Genomic DNA, 17,521 nt, shown 5'->3' with positions numbered 1-17,521 from the left:
TCCTGTCTTTGGATCTGACAGATAATTTCTTCCATGCTCCATTAATTTGTTTATGATATCACCCTTTATGTCTTAATGTTACATCCAATTTGAGCTTATCTTGGTATATAATGTGAAATGTTGCTCTCTGCTTAGGTTTCTGCTAGATTACTTTCCAGGTTTCCCAATAGTTTTTGTCAAATAATGAATTTTCTCTCTAATAGGTGGGATCTTCAGGGTTTATTAAACACTGAGTTACTCTTCTCATTTGCTTTTATATATCATGTACCTAATCTTTTCCATTTATTAATCTTCTATTTCTTACCCAATACCATGCTATTTTGACAATTACAGCTTTGTAGTATAGTTTGAGATCTGGTACTGCTAATCCTCCATGCTTCCCATTTTTTTCATTGATTCTCTTAATTATATTGACCTTTTGTTCCTCCAGATGAATTTTGTTATTATTTTTTTCTAGTTCTATAAAGTAATTGGCAATTTGATTGGTTTGGCACTGAACAACAAGTTAATTTAGGTGGTATTATTTTTTCTTATATTGATTCAGCCTACCCATGAGCAATGCATATTTCTTCAGTTATTTAGATCTGTTTTTATTTGGGACAAGTGTTTTGTAATTGTGTTCCTATAGTTTGCCAGGCAGACTCCCAAGTATTTTAAACTCTGTATAATTATTTTAAATGGAATTTCTCTTTCTCTTCCTGCTGACTTTTGTTGGTAATATGCAGAAATACTGATGGTTTGTATGGTTTTATTTTATATCATGCAACTTTGCTAAAGTTGTTAATTGTTTTAATTACTTTTTTAGTTGTCTCTCTAGGGTTTTCTAAGTAAACCATCATATCATCTGCAAAAGAAGAAAGTTTTGTTTCCTCAGTGCCTGTGTTTATTGTTTTACTTTTTTGTTCTTGTCTTATTGCTCTAGCTAGCATTTCTAATACAATCAGGAATAATGATGGTGATAATAGACATCCTTGCTTCACCCTTAATCTTATTGGAAAGGCTTTTAGCTTATTGCCATTACAGAAAATGCTTGTTCCTGGTTTTAGATAGGTATTTATTTTTAGGAATGCTCTATCCATTACTCTGCTTTCTGGTGTGGGTGTGTGTGTGTGTGTGTGTGTGTGTGTGTGTGTGTGTGTGTGTGTGTGTGTGTTTAATAAGAGGAATGTGTGTTATATTTTGACAGAAGCTTTTTCTGCATCTTTTGAAGTAATCTTAATTTTTTTATTGCAGATATTGTCAGTTATGCTTATTTTGCTAATATTGAACCAGCCCTGCATTCCCGGTATAAATCCAGCCTGACCATAGTGTATAATCTTTGTGATATATTGTTGTAATCTCCTTGGTAGTATTTCATTGAAAAATTTTACATCACTATTGGTTTCCTACTCTTTTCTGTTATTCTTGGTTATAATAGTTCCTTGCCTTCTGGTATATCATATTCTAAGCCCTTCTTTCATTTATAGTGGTAGCTGCTAACTTTTGTGTGATTCTAGTTGAATTATTTGAATTATTTCTTTCTGGCTCCTTGCAGTATACTATAATATTCTCAGGAGTTTTCATGTTTGGATTTCTTTCAAGAGGTGATCAGTGCATTCTTTCAATTTCTACTTTGCTCTCTGGTTCTAAGACATCTGGGGAGTTTTATAATTTCTTGAAATATGTGATATCTAGGCCTTTTTTTGTTTTGTTTTGTCTCTGTTCATGAGTTTCAGGTAGTCCAGTGATTCTTAAATAATCTCTCCTCAATGTATTTTCTATGTCACTTGTTTTTCCTGTGAAATATTTCGCATCTTTCATTTTTTCAGTCTTTTGTTCTCCTGGTCCGCACACTAGTTTTTATTCAGGAAAGGCCCCTGCTGCCCTGCAGCTGCAAGTGTTAGCACACCTCATGGTCCTGGCATTGTGACCAGGTTCCTTGTTCCACTGCTGCTGCACCCGCAACTGCTGGTGCTCATCTCTGTCCTAGACCTGCCACCTGGAAATATCTGTGGGTGCTAACGTTGCCAGTAGTGCCAGCTGTACCCAGTGCTAACCACAGGGTTACCTGTAATCTCTTTGCCTGACCAGTTGTCCAACCCCCTCTTCATCTCTGGCCTGAGAGCTCCCAAAACTGCTGACGTAGCCCTGTGAGTGCACTCGCAACAGACCTTCACCGTCATGACATAGACCTGGTGCCAGTAGGGAGTCTCTTGTAATGTCTTTCTGACCAGTGGTCTGACCCCTTACCTTCTCTGGGCTGAAAGCTTCCAAATGTGTTGCTGCTGCTCCTTCGGCTGCTGTGGCTGCATGTATGCTCCAGATAGGCCACTGCCCCAGTGTCCCAGAGACCCCCTAAGCTTTCTTAGGCCAGAAAAATGGCTCATCCTGGCCTTTTGTTGGCTCTTCACTCCAAAATGTGATTGGAGGCATTATTTTAAAGTTGTTTGGAGGGGAATATTGAGAAATTTCAGCTGGGTTGCTATCTCTAATCTGCCATCTTGGTGCTACCCTCAAGTTTCCCTTTATTTTTATTAAATTTCATTTTTTAAAAATTTTATTTTTAATTTTTATAGGTCCAGCCTGTTTTTTTAGCCTGTTAAGATGTTTGTATTATGATTCTTCCATTTGGTATATTAGTTATCTGTCCCAATGCCATACTATCTGAAAATTTAAGTAGCATGCCAGTTTAACTTCATCTACCTCATTCTTAAAATGTTGAATAGAACAGAGCCAAGAAGAGTTCCATGGTATTTCACTATAGGTTTTACTCTAGATCGACATTGATCCAATAATTAACACTTTCTGGAGCTAGTTGTTCCGTATGTAAATACAAGTGTTCTCACATCAGCCCCTTAGAACCTCTTACCTGACCTTGTGGACAGCTTACTTTATGGACTGGTTCGCCTACTCCAGCTTGCTCCTACATTGGCAAATCTGGGTTCCCAGAGAAAGACCATTACCACACAGTTATACTCAAATTCTTTCAGGATCTTTGGGGTAACTCTTTGGAAGGGGGATACTCCTCCCCTGTTCACTACTTTAGCTGTTGAGATCCCACAAAGTGTATTTATAGTTACACAAACAGCCACTCACAATGACACATTCAGATCTTCAGTACAACCAGAAATAATAATGCAGGTACTTACATATTAAAGCAAGTGCATACGTGGGTCATGCTGTCCCACCAAGGAACTCAGAATCATTGGAGGAGAGTGGGCACACACTAAAAGCACCTTGTGAGGGATGGTCATGAGGGAGGAAAATCCCCATGCTTGGGAAACCTCTGTTCCTAGCCTTGTGTCCATTCAGGAAGATGCTCTGTGCTAATACCATGTCTTCCTCTACAGATTCTTTCAACTTAGAGTCACCTCTTAAAAGACATTTAGAAAGTGTTACCTCTTAACTTGAATAAGAATTGGCTTTCAGCCAGAGAGCTGTAGAGCTCATCAAGCTGGCAATCTTTGGGGCTGTACAGGCCAGACTAGCCAGCTAGATGCTCGGCAGGGTGCTTTGTTGTCCAGTCAGACCAACGTTCACAGCAGACTGCTTGGTTTGGCTTTCTGGTTAGGGCACAAGAGCTTTGCCAGTTCTTAGACAGTAAAGCAGCTGTAGCACTTGTCTTTCATCTTTCTGCTTTTCCTCATACAAACTAGAGGGGTGGAAGAGAGCCGCAGAGACTGGGAGGCTTCAGCACAAGATAGCTCTGGTTAGTGCCAAAGGATAATAGCAGGAACGACTGTCATTATTCAGCCAGTGAAATTAGTAGCTGCTGCCTTCTTGTCAGCTGATGGCTCCTATTGCTGATCTGTTCCCACAGCTCTCGCAAGCCGTTTGGGGCCCTGCCTGTTTCTTTTTTCTTCTGTCTGGTTTGGTCTGTTTACCTCCTAAACACTGAAGTAGCTTGAATCAGAGCCTTCTAACTCTTACTGACTCACTTTGTACTTAAAAAGCTTAAAACATTATCATATTTCTCCTTAAGAAATCAACAGACTTTATTTAATCAGACCTAATTCTCTGAATAGTCATGAGTTCTGGTTTTGTAACTTTTATCTTTTTTAAGCTTGTGGCACAGTGGATAGAGTACTGAGTCTGGGGGCAGAAGACCTCGATTCAAATCAGCCTTAGACTTTCACTAGCTGTGTGACCTTAGGCAAGTCACTTAACCTCTACTTTACTTCAGTTTCCCCATCTGTAAAATAATAATAGTACCTGTCTCCCAGGGTTGTTGTGAGGGTCAAATGAAATAATGTAACTGCTTAGCATGGTGTCTGGCATATATTAAATTCTATATAAATGTTAGTTTTTTATTATTTGAAAATGAGCCTAGGGACTGTAATGTTCTGGAACTTTTAGGTTCTTAACACTGTCCAATTCTTATTTTCAATCCTTGAAACTGTTTCTTTTACTCATATTTTTCTAGTTTCAATAAAAATTCTTTCCCTGCTCTTTTAAATCAAACTGTTGACACACAAATGAGGCAGTATTCTAAGTCTTTCACAAAGTGATTTAAGTCTTTATATTTATGCCAGTGAATTTTCTATACAGCTCTGCTCAAATCACATTTGAAAACTGTTTCTTCACCAAAGGTTCATTATAACAGAAGCAGTATCTTATATCCTTTAATAGTTGCTTTAAATCTTTACACAAAGTACATTTTCCTGCCTATTGCAATACATAACTGCTCCGTATGAACAAAGTCTTAAAGGGGGCAAGTCCAAATCCACCTGACTGTACCGGCTTTCTGTTCACTTCTTTGTTTTGTTTCCAAGCATAATATGAAGTACTTTGCCAAATGCCAAGGAAAAGGCCCTTTGAGACGTCACTGTAGGCAACTGTACTAAAACACTTAAATTTGATAAGTGTACATTTGCTTCTTGTGTATTTCAGTTATATAATTAAATTGCCACATTTTTCTCGAGTCAAATAGAATTGTTTCCTAAGTACTTTAGTTATTTTGCTGGTTCTGCAGTAGAACTATGTAATCAATACAGGTACTCCCTCCAGTAATAGAGATGGCAGCTTTATCCATGCCTGTCCATTTTGTGTGATTCTTGTCCATGTCCTAATATAGGAGACCCATCCACCCACCCACAATGTTCTCAGGGTCTTTGTTTTCTTGGCATTGTTTGGATATCAACAAATAAACAGCTATTAGAGGATGGCAATGAAAATAATAGCAGGGAGATAGTTTAATTTGAATGAGATTATTTTTGTATTGAAGAAACAAGATAGATTTTATACAAATTGAAGTTATATGAAATTATCATAAAATTAGGGGACCTCATTATATGTAATTAGCCAAGCTTTTTCATTTCATTCATTTCAGAACTTATTTCCTATAGAACATTCTGATAGTCAGTGAGAGAAAATTTCTTCAGAGATGTGGTTATTGTGGAGTAAGAGCTAAATTGAGAGCCTAATGATTCTCCTCTTCTTATTGGGGACCATGTACTGACTGTCTTTGCCAGCTTGCAAGGCACTAGAATTTTGTTCCATCATGATATAATCAGGTTGTTATGATCAGTCCTATAATTAGAAAGCCCACTGTGAATATAATGCTGATGGCAAATACGACTACACTAAAATGGGTTTATAAAAGTTCAAGTCCCACATTTCTAGTTGCCTAGAAAGCAATCTGACATCTGGAGTTACAAGTGCTTTTTGTAACAATGAGCAAACCCATAGTGTGATCACTGAGCAGTATATTAAAATGTGTTTTTTTCCCCTACATATTTTTTTTGTTTTAATAGAACTTCATTCCATAACTTAAATTTTTTTTCTCCCTTTTTTATCCTTTTAAGAATTCCATTAAAATTCATGAGCTGGGCACTTTCCCATAACTTAATGTAAAAGCTCAAACTCCAAATGGTGCTGATCATTTAGCTAGCTAATTTCAGTGTTAGCTGCAATGATTACATAATGTTGTGACTTTTTTGGAAATCTAAGTCTTTTATTTAACCCTGTGGTCATATCACAGTCTCCATCTGACTGCTTGTTTCAAATTACTAACAAAATGTTCCTCCATCTCCTCCTATTGCCATCCTCTTCAAGCATTAACATGTTATTCCTTAGCTAGCTACTTGTGCTGCATTACTACATTTGTTTCTATGATGATGAAAGTGGTTTTGAGTCCTCACCTATGCCTTCTATTTGTGCTGTATCAGAAGTATACATACATACACATATATATTTGTGTGTGTTTGTTATATGTGTGTTTGTGTATTTTTTTTTCCAGAGCATTTGGAAACTTGGGCATCTGGGATAGTTAGTTTTAGAAATTAGGCAAATCTTGAAATTTTGAATGCTAATCAAAATCTCACTCTTATGCACAACACACACTAAAGGTAATTTGTCCCAGGATGCCATTTACAGTTATAAAGGAGATTTAGATTGCTGGGCTTTGCTAGGCTTGTGATTCTGTTGTTAATTAACAAGAGACAGTGTGGGATAATGGATAGAGAGCCAGCCTTGAAATCCAGAAGACCTAGATTAAAAGCCCTGTCTTTGATAGGTTCTGACTCTGTGACCCTGGATAAGCTCCCTGTCGTCTCAGTGCCTCAGGTAAAGTTCCAAGACTAGAAAATGGTAGAGGGAATTTCTTGTTTAGGAGTTCCCTATACCCAAGAAATCATAGATATGGTTTTTAAAAAAGTTAATATTGAGTTTAACATCGATGTGCTGTTTATTTATTCACTTTAGTTTTTGGCCAATTGATTTATAAGATGTTTTTTATGTAAGAAAAAGTATAATTTAGAAGCATCAAGAGGGAGCCTCCTTTGGGAAACCAATCTGATAGATGTATGTAAAATTATATAAATGTATCTATCAATTTATCATACTTTTAAAGCCAAAATGGTTAAGTGAGGTTACTTTGTTTTTTGTTCTTGCATTTCTTCAGCTTCTTAACTGTAAGTTATCTTGTATTTGTTTCATTTTGTTTTGTTTTTGGCAAAGGTGTCCTTAAGGATTATTTAAGAGAACTCCCTTCTCCTTTGATAACCAAGCAGCTCTATGAGGCAGTGTTAGATGCCATGGCCAAAAATCCTTTGAAAATGACTGGAAATGGTTGTGAGAATGACCCAGGCGACTCTAAGCACACTGTCGAACTTCTGGATTGTTTGCCTGACATTGAAAAGGTAAGCAGCATCACTGGTGATTAGGCTGATGACAGTGGCAGTGCACAACAATCGGTGCTAGAACTGCAAGTGCTAGTCTCCATTCTGAGCTTTCATGGAACTGGTAGGCCTAACAGAAATCCCTTTTATTCTGTTTTAACGCCGTAGTAAATTCCATTTTATGTATGCTAAGGCCACTTTTGCAAGTTGATCTGCTTCTGCACGTGAGCCTCCACTTATTCCAGGAGCTTCCCTCAGAACCAGATAAAGTATTATTGACAGTAGGCTTCATAAGCCATCAATGTGTAGAGGTACCATTGAGATCTAAAGAAAGAAATTGAGATAGCCATGTGGTTTTGAATGTTTCTGTTTTCCACATGATTAATTATATTGATTGTTTTCCTAATGCTGGATTTTGGTCATGATTTCTTTGATGAATAGCTATAATCTGTTTGACAGGGTTTTATTCAACATTTTCGAATTGATACTCGTTAATTATGTTGATTCATAGTTCTTCTGCACTTTATCCTTCCCTCGTTTATGTATTAGGAATATATCTGTTTTCATGAGAGAAATCTGGCAGGGTGTTTTCTTTGTCAATCTTTGTGGACAATTTGTGTGTAATTGGTTTTAATTATTTTAAAAGTTTAATAGAATTCTCCCATGAATCCATCAGGATAAGGATTTTTCTTTGGTACTTCTTTTCAAATAGTTGTTCCTTTTCTGAGATGGAATCATTTGTGATCTCTGTCTTCTGTTAGTTTTAGTATTTTATATTTTTTAGGGTATTCCTCTAATTCTTTGGTGTTCTCGATTTTGTTAGCATATAACTATGTGTAATAGGTTCTGATACTTCTTTTTATCATCACAGTTATTTCTGACTATATCTTCTTTGGAATTGAAGCATCCCTGTGTAACAAAGAAAAATAATTATGCAAAAGCAACCAAGAGAATTACTGCATCTGATAATTTATGTGGTATTTTGCTCTCGTTATTCTTTGCCCTCATATTTCTAGACAACTTTTTTTTTATCCTCTTCAGTGGAATTGTTTCTTCAAAGTTGCCGTCCTGAGAACTTTTTATTATTCCTGGACTGACTTGCCCTGTATGCTTCTAGTCCATGGGACTTTATTTAGTTTTTCTTTGAACCCTTCACATCTATCTAGTTTTGCCAACTTTCTTTTTCTGTCAGAATTTCTAAGGTGAAATGTTCACTGCTCCCCAGTTTGCTAGCTTCTTGTCATTTTTACCCCAGCAACCAGTTCTTCTTTGTTCGTTAGACCTAGGTATAGACTGCAGGTTTCCTATTTCCTTAAGTCATTAGGTGATACTTGATGCAAAAACAATTTTCTTCAAATCTATAGCTTTTCTTCTTATTCTATCTTCACTTATTGCTTTGCATTTTATATATTATGGAAATGATCTGTGTTGTCTTTTGTAAACTCTATCCATTGTCTGGTTATAAATTCTCCCCCAACTTTATTTATGAATGATATTGCCTCTTATTCTCCTCTTGATTTCTGACTTGACCTTTTATATTTAGATTGCTTATCCGTTTGGAGTTTATGTTAATATAGCTATGTAAAATGCTAGTCTAATCCAACCAGATTGCTTTCTGATTTTTCTCAATCATTGTTGTTGAATGGGAATTCCTACTTTGCATGAGTAGTTTGTGTTTTATGCTTATCAAACACTAGGCTACATTGTAACAGCTTCTAGCTGTTACTTAGTTTGTTTTACTGAGCCCATCTTCTTCTCTCTAGTTTTCAATACCAAAGAGTTTTGATGGCAACTGCTTTGTAAAATAAGCTGAATTCTGTGTATGGTAGGCCTCTTTCATTCACTTAAAAAAAATTATTTCCTGAGAAATTCTTGTCCTTTTTTTCCTCTCAATGAATTTGTTATTATTTTGTCTAGTTCTAGAAGGTACAACATGACTCTGTGGTCATTTGATGGGTATAATGCTAAATCTAAAATCTGTAGATTAACTTAAGTAGTATCACAATTTGTATTACAATCATGTAGCTGAAGCATGAACTTCGGATATCTCTCAATTCATTTAGGTCTTTATTTCTGTGATGAATGTTTTATAGTTGTATTTATGCAAATCTTGAGTTTGTTTTCATGGTCTGACTCACATTTTCTGCCTTTTGTATTTATTTTGAATGTAATTTGTTTTTTCTAGCATTTCCTCCTTGATTTTGCTTATGTTATAAAGAATTCTTGTTTATATTTGTAGATTTATTGTGTGGCCTGCTGTATATTGAACTTGTTAAATATCTCAATTTCCTCATTTATCTTTAGAGTATTTTAAGTACTCTCTCATGACCTTTAGATAGGGATAATTTCACCTTCTTTTTGCTGATGTCTAGTCTCTTAATTTCTTTTTTATTTCTTATTGCTATAGGTAGCATGTATAGTACTATTTCAAGTAAAGCCTGTTTGCTTTATCCACAAAGTAATTGGGAAAGCTTCCAGTTTTCCTCCATTTCTAGTAATGCCAACTCTTGATTTTAAATGTCTTTGATGATTTTAAGGACTATTTTTAGACTTTTCTGCCTCTATTAATGCAGTCATTTGTCACTTTGACAAAAGTAACTTTTAAAAAACATTAAGGTTTACAAAGTATTTTATAAACCGTCTTGGTTCCCTCAGCAACTACCTGGGTCAGTTACTGCAGATATTGCCTCATTTTATAGATGAAGAAATTGAAGCTCAGGCGGTTAAGCAACTTGCTGGTGGTTAAACAGCCAGAATTGCTAGAGGTGGCACTTGAACTTGACTTCTGCCTAGCTTGAACTGCAGTGCTCCTTCACTGGCACTTACAAGACCAATTAATTAATTAATTAATTAAGCGATCAGTTAATTAATTAATTAGTTATGCTGAATGCTTTTCTAATGTTGAATTACCCTCATTTCTCCAGTGTAGAGCAAACATTTATAATATGTCTCTAAAATTTTATATCATGGGGGCAGCTAGGTGGTGCAGTGGATAAAGCACTGGGCCTGGATTCAGGAGGACCTGAGTTCAAATCTGGCCTCAGACACATAACACTTACTGTGTGACCCTGGACAAGTCACTTAACCCCATTGCCTAGCCAAAAAAAAAAAAAACAAAACCCAAACAAAACAAAACATAAACTTTTATATCATGAGTATTATTGAAATATTTTTATATTTCTCTTTGCTTTATCTCTCCTGAAGTCTAGTATCAGAACCATATTTGTTTTATGAAAGGAATTTGGTACAGAGCCGCCTTTCTTTATTTTTATAATAGTTTTTATAGATTCTGTGTTAATCGTTCTTTAAACATTTTATAGAATTCATCTGTAAATCCAGCTGAGCTAGGCAGTTTTTCAGAAATCAAATTCTTCATGAGTTCCTTTTCTGTTTTATTAATTTGAGTATTTTATATAAATCCTTAATTTTACTGACATGTACATATACACATTTATGAGTTTTAGATAATTTTTTCCTTCTCTTTGTTTCAAACTCACCTTGCTTCTTTTTGTTTGTCCAATTTTATTTTTATTTCTCCTTTTAAATCATATTAGTCTCTTTGTTTAATTTCTCAGCTCTTATTTTCAATTTTGTCTATTCTTTGATTTTAAACTTTCTTCTTTGATGCTTTTGCAGTTATAAACTTGTTGAGTTTTTTAGTTTTTAAAATGTTGTGTTATTATTCCTTTTTCTATTTTATAATTTTTAAAAATATTTTTAAAATAAAAGTTCAACAGATTTTTATTAGGCACCTAGTCTGTGTAAAGCACTGGCCCAGGGTGTTGGGGAAACAGCCAGAAATTAAATACCCCGCCTTTGAGGAAGCTGTATTTTGTTTTTCTCCTAACACTTCTCTAGGTATTGTATGTGTCCTTTTAAAGTAATTTATGTACTCTTTTAAATATATGTGTATGTATATATTTAGAATGAAATATTTTCTTCTGATGATTGTATTAGTTGAATCCCACAAGTTTTGATTTTTTTTTTAATTTCCCTGCTATCATTCTCTTTGGATTCATTATTATGCAGTGGAAGGGATAATCGATTTGAACTTAGGGACCTGGGTTCATGTTTTAGCTTTGCCATTTAAACGTTTGTGTAAACATGTGAAAGTTATGTCACTTTTCTGGGTTCAGTTTCTTTATCTATAAGATTACCTTTAAGGTTTCTTTCAACTCAAAATCGTTGATCCTGTGTATGTGGTCCTTAAAATTGTTTTTGTTTCTATAATTTGTTGTTTGACCTAATCTTTATTTAGGATCTCATTACTTACTAGGTCTACATCTTTTACTTATGATACCTTCATTGATTACAGATTTTACTACATTGTGGTTTTTTAAATGGATTTATTATTTTTACTTTTTTTGAGTTTCTTCATGATTGCTTTATGTCAGCGTATATAACCAGTTTTTGTATAGGTATATGATGACTTTTTATGAAATATATGTATATATATATATGTATATATATATGTATACATACGCACATATATGTATGTATGTTGTATTTGTATTCAGAAATAACCATAAGCCTTTTGAATGTAATGTTTCTAATAGTCTTTTCAGATAAATAATCTTCTTGTTTATCTTATTTTTAGATTTTCCTGCTCTGAAAGTAGAATATTAAAGACACCTATAATAATTGTGGTCTTTTCTTTTTCTTTTTTCATTTTAGTTGGTCTTTTATGTAGTTCATTTTTGTGCTTTTTGGTGGTTATTATGCATGTTTAAGAATTACATTGTTTCCTTGTCTGTGCTGCTTTTAAGAATAATGTAGCTTCCCTGTTTCTGTCTCTTGACAGTATCAGTTTTTGTGTTGCCTTATCTGCAATCAAGTTTTCAACTCCTGCTTTTTGGAATTGCCTAAAGCATGATACATTTTCGTCAAGCTCCTCATTTTCATTCTATTTTCTCTTTATATTTAAACCATATTTCTTGTATTAACACATTGTTGGGTTCTGTATTTTTAACCATTTTGCTGTTCTCTTGGTTATTGAAGAGCTTATCATTTGCATTTAATATCCTAATTAAATCTGTGTTTTCGTTTATAAAATTCTGGTGTTTTTCTCCTTTAAACCATCACTAAGTCTTTTATAACCCTTCTTATTTCCAGCCCAGATAAGAATAAAATCCAAAATACTGCCTTTCCCCTCTGCCCCCAATATTCACTCTCTTAGTTTGTGGTTATTTATGGTACCCCTTCTTAAGAAATGTTCATTTATTTCCTTACTTATTTTCCCCCCTTTTAGGATACTCTAGAATGTAATATCCCATTGATTGACTTTCCACATAAATATTCATTATTTTTTCTAAGACCCATACATAAGGTGAAGTTTGTGGAAGATGAAAGCATTGTTGTTTTTATAGTACATCTCAGGCATTAGTGCAGTTACGGATCTCTTCCTTATCTTTTTGTTTGAAGGACCTTCTGAATTTAACCATTCCCAGAAATATTAATTCTTTAAAAAGATAATTCAGTAGAAGTAATTCTGTATCCATTTTATATCCAGACTTTCCCACTCACCCACAGTTGATATTTCCTTTTTTATCATCTCTCTTGACCTCTGTTCTGTCCACTGCTCCTTCCCTTCCTATTATGCTTCAGGGGTTCTAGGTACTTAAATTCCTTCTCTGTGGCCCTGAGAAATATAGTATCTGCCCAGAGAAGAGGATGTCTAGAAGTAGCCAGACCTCTAGGTGGCACCATAGCACACAGCATGCTGGTCTTGGAGCAAGGAAGATCTGAGTTCAAATACAGCCTCAAATACATAAGAGCTTTGTCAGCATGGGCAAGTCACTTAGCCTCTGCCTCAGTTTCCTCAACTCTAAAATAGAGATAATAACAGCACCTACTTCACATGGGTTGTCGTGAGAATTAGATGAGATTGTGTTTGTAAAAAGTGCTTAGTAAAGTGCCTGACACATTGTAGGCACTATAGAAGTGCTTTTCCCCATCTCTTCCCTAGCCACTCTTATGGAGTCATGGATTTATAGCTGGAAGGGACCAGCTAGTCTAATCTCCCCATTTTACAGATGAGGAAACTGAGGCTCAGAGAGGTGAAGTGACTTGCCCAGGGTCATACAGCTTGTAAATGTCTGAGGCAGAATTTGCATCCAGGTCTTTATGATTTTAAGCTTAACACTGTATCTACTACTCCACATTTCTCCCAGGACAGAAATTTCTGGGAGGTTCCCTTAATTTCCAGAAGAATACTTTGTGAAACTCTAGAACATCCTCTTTCCACTGGTGAAATCTGATTTTCTGCTCTATCCCCTTCCCACACCCAGCAGCCCACTCCTTCTTTGTCTTTCCAGGTAAGGCGAGAGATCAGAAGGACAACAGCCCCTTCTCCTCTATGTCAAGCAGGAGTAAATCTGCTGGTTCCTCTGATCTTACTCTTCTTTGGTCCCCCTTTGAAAAACTCTCCTATACCCATTCCTTGCCCTGGGAATGTCCATTTTCAAATGAGGGAACTTGGGTTCTAGTCCAAGAAGTAACAATTTATTTCTCACACTCTTCCAAGTGTTTTATTATTACTCTTTTTAAAAAAAATTTTCTTTTTTGCTAGGCAGTGGGGTTAAGCGACTCGCCCAGGGTCACACAGCTAGTAAGTGTTATGTGTCTGAGGCCGGATTTGAACTCAGGTCCTCCTGAATCCAGGGCCAGTGCTCCATCCACTGCACCACCTAGCTGCCCCCTATTATTACTCTTATTGGCCCTTAAATTAGGAGAGCTGAATTTTTAAAAAATATATTTTGAAACTGTCATCCCTTTTCTCTTTCTATTATTTTCCACAGTTACAGATTGAACTATCCCTTGTGACAGAGAAAAACAATTTATCAAAAATATGATACCAAGACTGTATAATTGTTCTTTTAAAAAAAAAAAGAGTCGTTTTCCTTCAGTAATTTATTCTTAGGTTTGTCAGATACTGGGCTACTCTTTTCAATTTCTTGTCTTTCTTGGTTATCAGGTCTTCTCTACTGATCTACTTTAAAAAAAAGCACTAATTTTTTTTTTTAAAGACTAATAGGGTCAGCTAGGTGATGCAGTGGATAGAGCTCCAGCCTTGGAGTCATTAAGACCTGACTTCAAATCCGGCCTCAGACCCTTGACACTTAATAGCTGTGTGACCCTAGGCAAGTCACTTAACCACCATTGCCTCATGCAAAAAAAAAAAGACTATTGCTTTATAATGTAGTTTAAGGTCTGTTACCTTTAAGATCAGGCGTCTCCTTCATTTGTAGTTTTTTATTTCCCTTGAGATTCTAGTTGACCTTTTGTCTCTGCTGTGCCTTCAATGAAATTAGGGTTTCCAAGAGATGGAGTTGAGCCCAGGGTGCATTCTAGACATAGTGGACCATCTATTTAGAGGTGGGCAATGGAATATTACATATGGAGAATAGTTTGCTTGGACTGACGAGTATATCAGGCAATACTATGAAATAAAACTGAAGGAGTGTGTGAGAGATGGGTTGTGGAAGGTCTTGAATTCTAGAGCTTGTACCAGAGTAGAATGGGATGCTTTGGAAGGTTATGGTTTCCACATTATTGCAGATTTAAAACAAACTTAGAGTGGTACCTTATGTGTTTGTGGAAGGGTGTTCTTTTCTGAATATAGGTTAGACCAGAAGATAGAGCTGTAAGGTCCCTTCCAATTTTGAATGTTGTGACTAGGTAATCACTCTGCTCCTTTTCACTTTTGAAATCTAGTATTCTAGCTCCATAGTCAATATTCTGTTCTAATCTTTAGGTATCATTTACTTTACATCTAGTTTGGTGATATTGAAAATACATAACCTTTGTTGATTATAAGTTACTGTTTAGCAAAGTAGAACACAGATAAAATTTAATTGCTGATCAACAATTATGACTTTTAAAGTATTTTGAAAGGAACACTGGTATTATCAGAAAGAAGTTTTATAGTGTAAGTATTTAAAAACTTTTGATGTAAGACTAAGATGCCTTAAAATCATTACACAGAAATTATTTTTTCAGAAAGTAGTTTTTTCTTTGAAAAAGTACACTTTTTCAAGTCTGTTGTAAAATTAAGATTTGAATTATTTCCCTTAGTTACAGTGGCATTTTAAATTTCTTTTTATTCATTCATTTATTCAGAAAACAACTTTAATGTCAGTTGGCAAATTAAATATTGTTTTTATGACTACATGATTAAAATATTTATGTGGTAATTCATAGTTTATTTTTCCTGTTAGGTTATTCAGTTTTCCCCCTTTTTATGTTCTTATTGATAACTTTTGTTGTTATTTCATTTCCCAATCAGGAAGAGGACGGGAACAAGCAGTTACATAATGCTCGCTATGTGCCAGACATTGTGCTAAGCTCTTTTTACAAGTTTTATCTCATTTGATTCTCACAGCAGCTCTAGGAGGTTAGTGCTTTTAGTTATCCACATTTTGCAAGGAGGAAGCTGAGGCAATCGAAAGTTAGATGAGTTGCCCAGGGTCATACACCTCCTCACTTTCTGAGGCAGATGTGACCTCAAGTCTTCCTGACTGTAGGATCAGGGCTCTATCCATTATGCCACCAGCTGCCTCTAACAGTATATCCTTCTCGCCTCCTTCATCCATGCAGAGATTTTTTTTTAATTGGCTTTTACTCTAGTAAAAGCCTTATGAAGAATTTAAGATAAATGCTAACCCTCTGTAATTATTATATAGCAAACTTTGATAATGTTTGCCATTTAATAGCATTGTCAGTAGTTATTGAACTAATGACTAATTGTGCGTATATCAGTTTGGGTTAAGTCAGAAAGTTAGGAAAGATTTTGAGAGTAATAAATTTGGTTGCCTGGATCAATATAATAACCTTATACATAATTGGTCTCTTTGCCACCAATCTCTTCCTTCTCCAATCTATTGCCAACAAAATATTCCCAGTGCACAGGTCTGACCATATTACTCCCCTCATCAAAAACCTTTTATACATTCTACATTTCAAACAAAATAATTCACTAGCTATTCCATGAATTTAGCATTCATTCTTTTGTCTTTGTGCATTTGCACAAGCCATCCTTCATTCTAAGAATGTAATTTATTTACACTTATCAGGATTTTTCTCTTCTTTCAAGAAAAGATCAGATGCCAGTTCATCAGTGAAGGCTTCCCCATTCCTGTTTACCTTCTACTTGCTCAAATTTCCCTAGAGTAATTTATCTTACCCTCTCTAACCTTGTCTCCCATTACTTTCTACCTTGTATTATATTGATATGAGTGTATGTTGTTCCTCCCTGCTAGATTTAAATTCTTTGAGGTGGCTAGTTGATAGAGGATAGAATGCTGGATCTGAAGTTAGGAAGACCTGAGTCTGAATCTTGACTGAGGCACTTACTAATGATATCACCTTGGAAAAGTCATTTAACCTTGTCTAAGAGCCAGTTTACTCATCTGTAAAGTAAGAATAATAATAACAATGATAATAATAGCTAACATTTCTATAGTGCTTTAAGGTTTGCAGAATACTTTTCAAATGTTATGACTTTTTTATCCTCACAACCACATACTATCATTTTCCCGTATAGATGAGAAAACTGACACAGGGAGAAGCGAGTTGTCTTTGGTCACACATCTAGTGTCTGAGGCCAGACGGAAACTCGAGTGTTCCTCAGTGCAATTGCAGTGCTCTATTGACTGGACCACCTTGCTGCCTATGAGGATAATGACAGCACCTCCATCACAGGCTTATTGTGAGGATGAAATGAGATAATAGAAAAAAGCTAGCTATTACTAAGAGGAATTTTATCTTTGTGTTAGTATCTCCAGAATTTATCATAGTGTCCCATATCTAATACACATACAAGAAATACTTGAATTGAAAGCAATTTTATTTTCTAAATGGGTATCATGTTGATGAGGGCACATTCATTCACAGCTGGTAGAGGCTTCTCATCCTGTGTAACTCTCATTCATCGCCTCTTATAAAGGCTTTATAGGCAGTTGACCTGATGTGCTGGGAGCTTTCCTTTTGATCTCTTGACATTGCATAGATATCACTATGGAGAGCACACGGATGTCCATTGGGTGTCTCATGACTGGAACCACTTTCAGAACATATGGCTCTCCAAGGACATCCTTTATACTACTTTATTGTTTGTTTGTAATGTGTTACAACCTATTCACACCTATTATTTTATTTTTATTTATTTATTTATTTATTTTTAGGCAGTTGGGGTTAAGTGACTTGCTCAGGGTCACTCAGCTAATAAGTGTCAAGTGTTTGGTCTGAGGCTGGATTTGAACTCAGGTCCTCCTGACTCCAGGGCCGGTGCTCTATCTACTATGCCACCTAGCTGTGCCCAATTATTTCTTTAGTGCTTTTTGAGTGAGAGGTCATTAAATTTGGTGCTCCAAACTCTGCTTGAATCAGCTTGAAATGTAATTGAAAAATGTTTAGTAAAATAATTA

The 17,521-nt window shown here is 35.5% G+C and overlaps 1 protein-coding gene across 1 annotated transcript in view; it reads left to right on the top strand.

Moving 5' to 3' along the window:
- The window catches only part of SYDE2 (synapse defective Rho GTPase homolog 2), a 98,103-nt gene that overhangs the window by 66,457 nt on the left and 14,125 nt on the right, over positions 1-17,521 (top strand). The window contains 1 exon segment of the mRNA XM_020988734.2: positions 6,937-7,118. Within this exon segment, the coding sequence (XP_020844393.1) occupies positions 6,937-7,118 (182 nt within the window).

This window comes from Phascolarctos cinereus, unplaced genomic scaffold (genome assembly GCF_003287225.1).
Source record: "Phascolarctos cinereus isolate Bilbo 61053 unplaced genomic scaffold, phaCin_HiC Scaffold_5;HRSCAF=322, whole genome shotgun sequence".
Classification (NCBI taxonomy): Eukaryota; Metazoa; Chordata; class Mammalia; order Diprotodontia; family Phascolarctidae; genus Phascolarctos; species Phascolarctos cinereus.
Note: the sequence above shows the minus strand (reverse complement) of the source record. Positions and strands in the feature narration are given on the sequence as shown.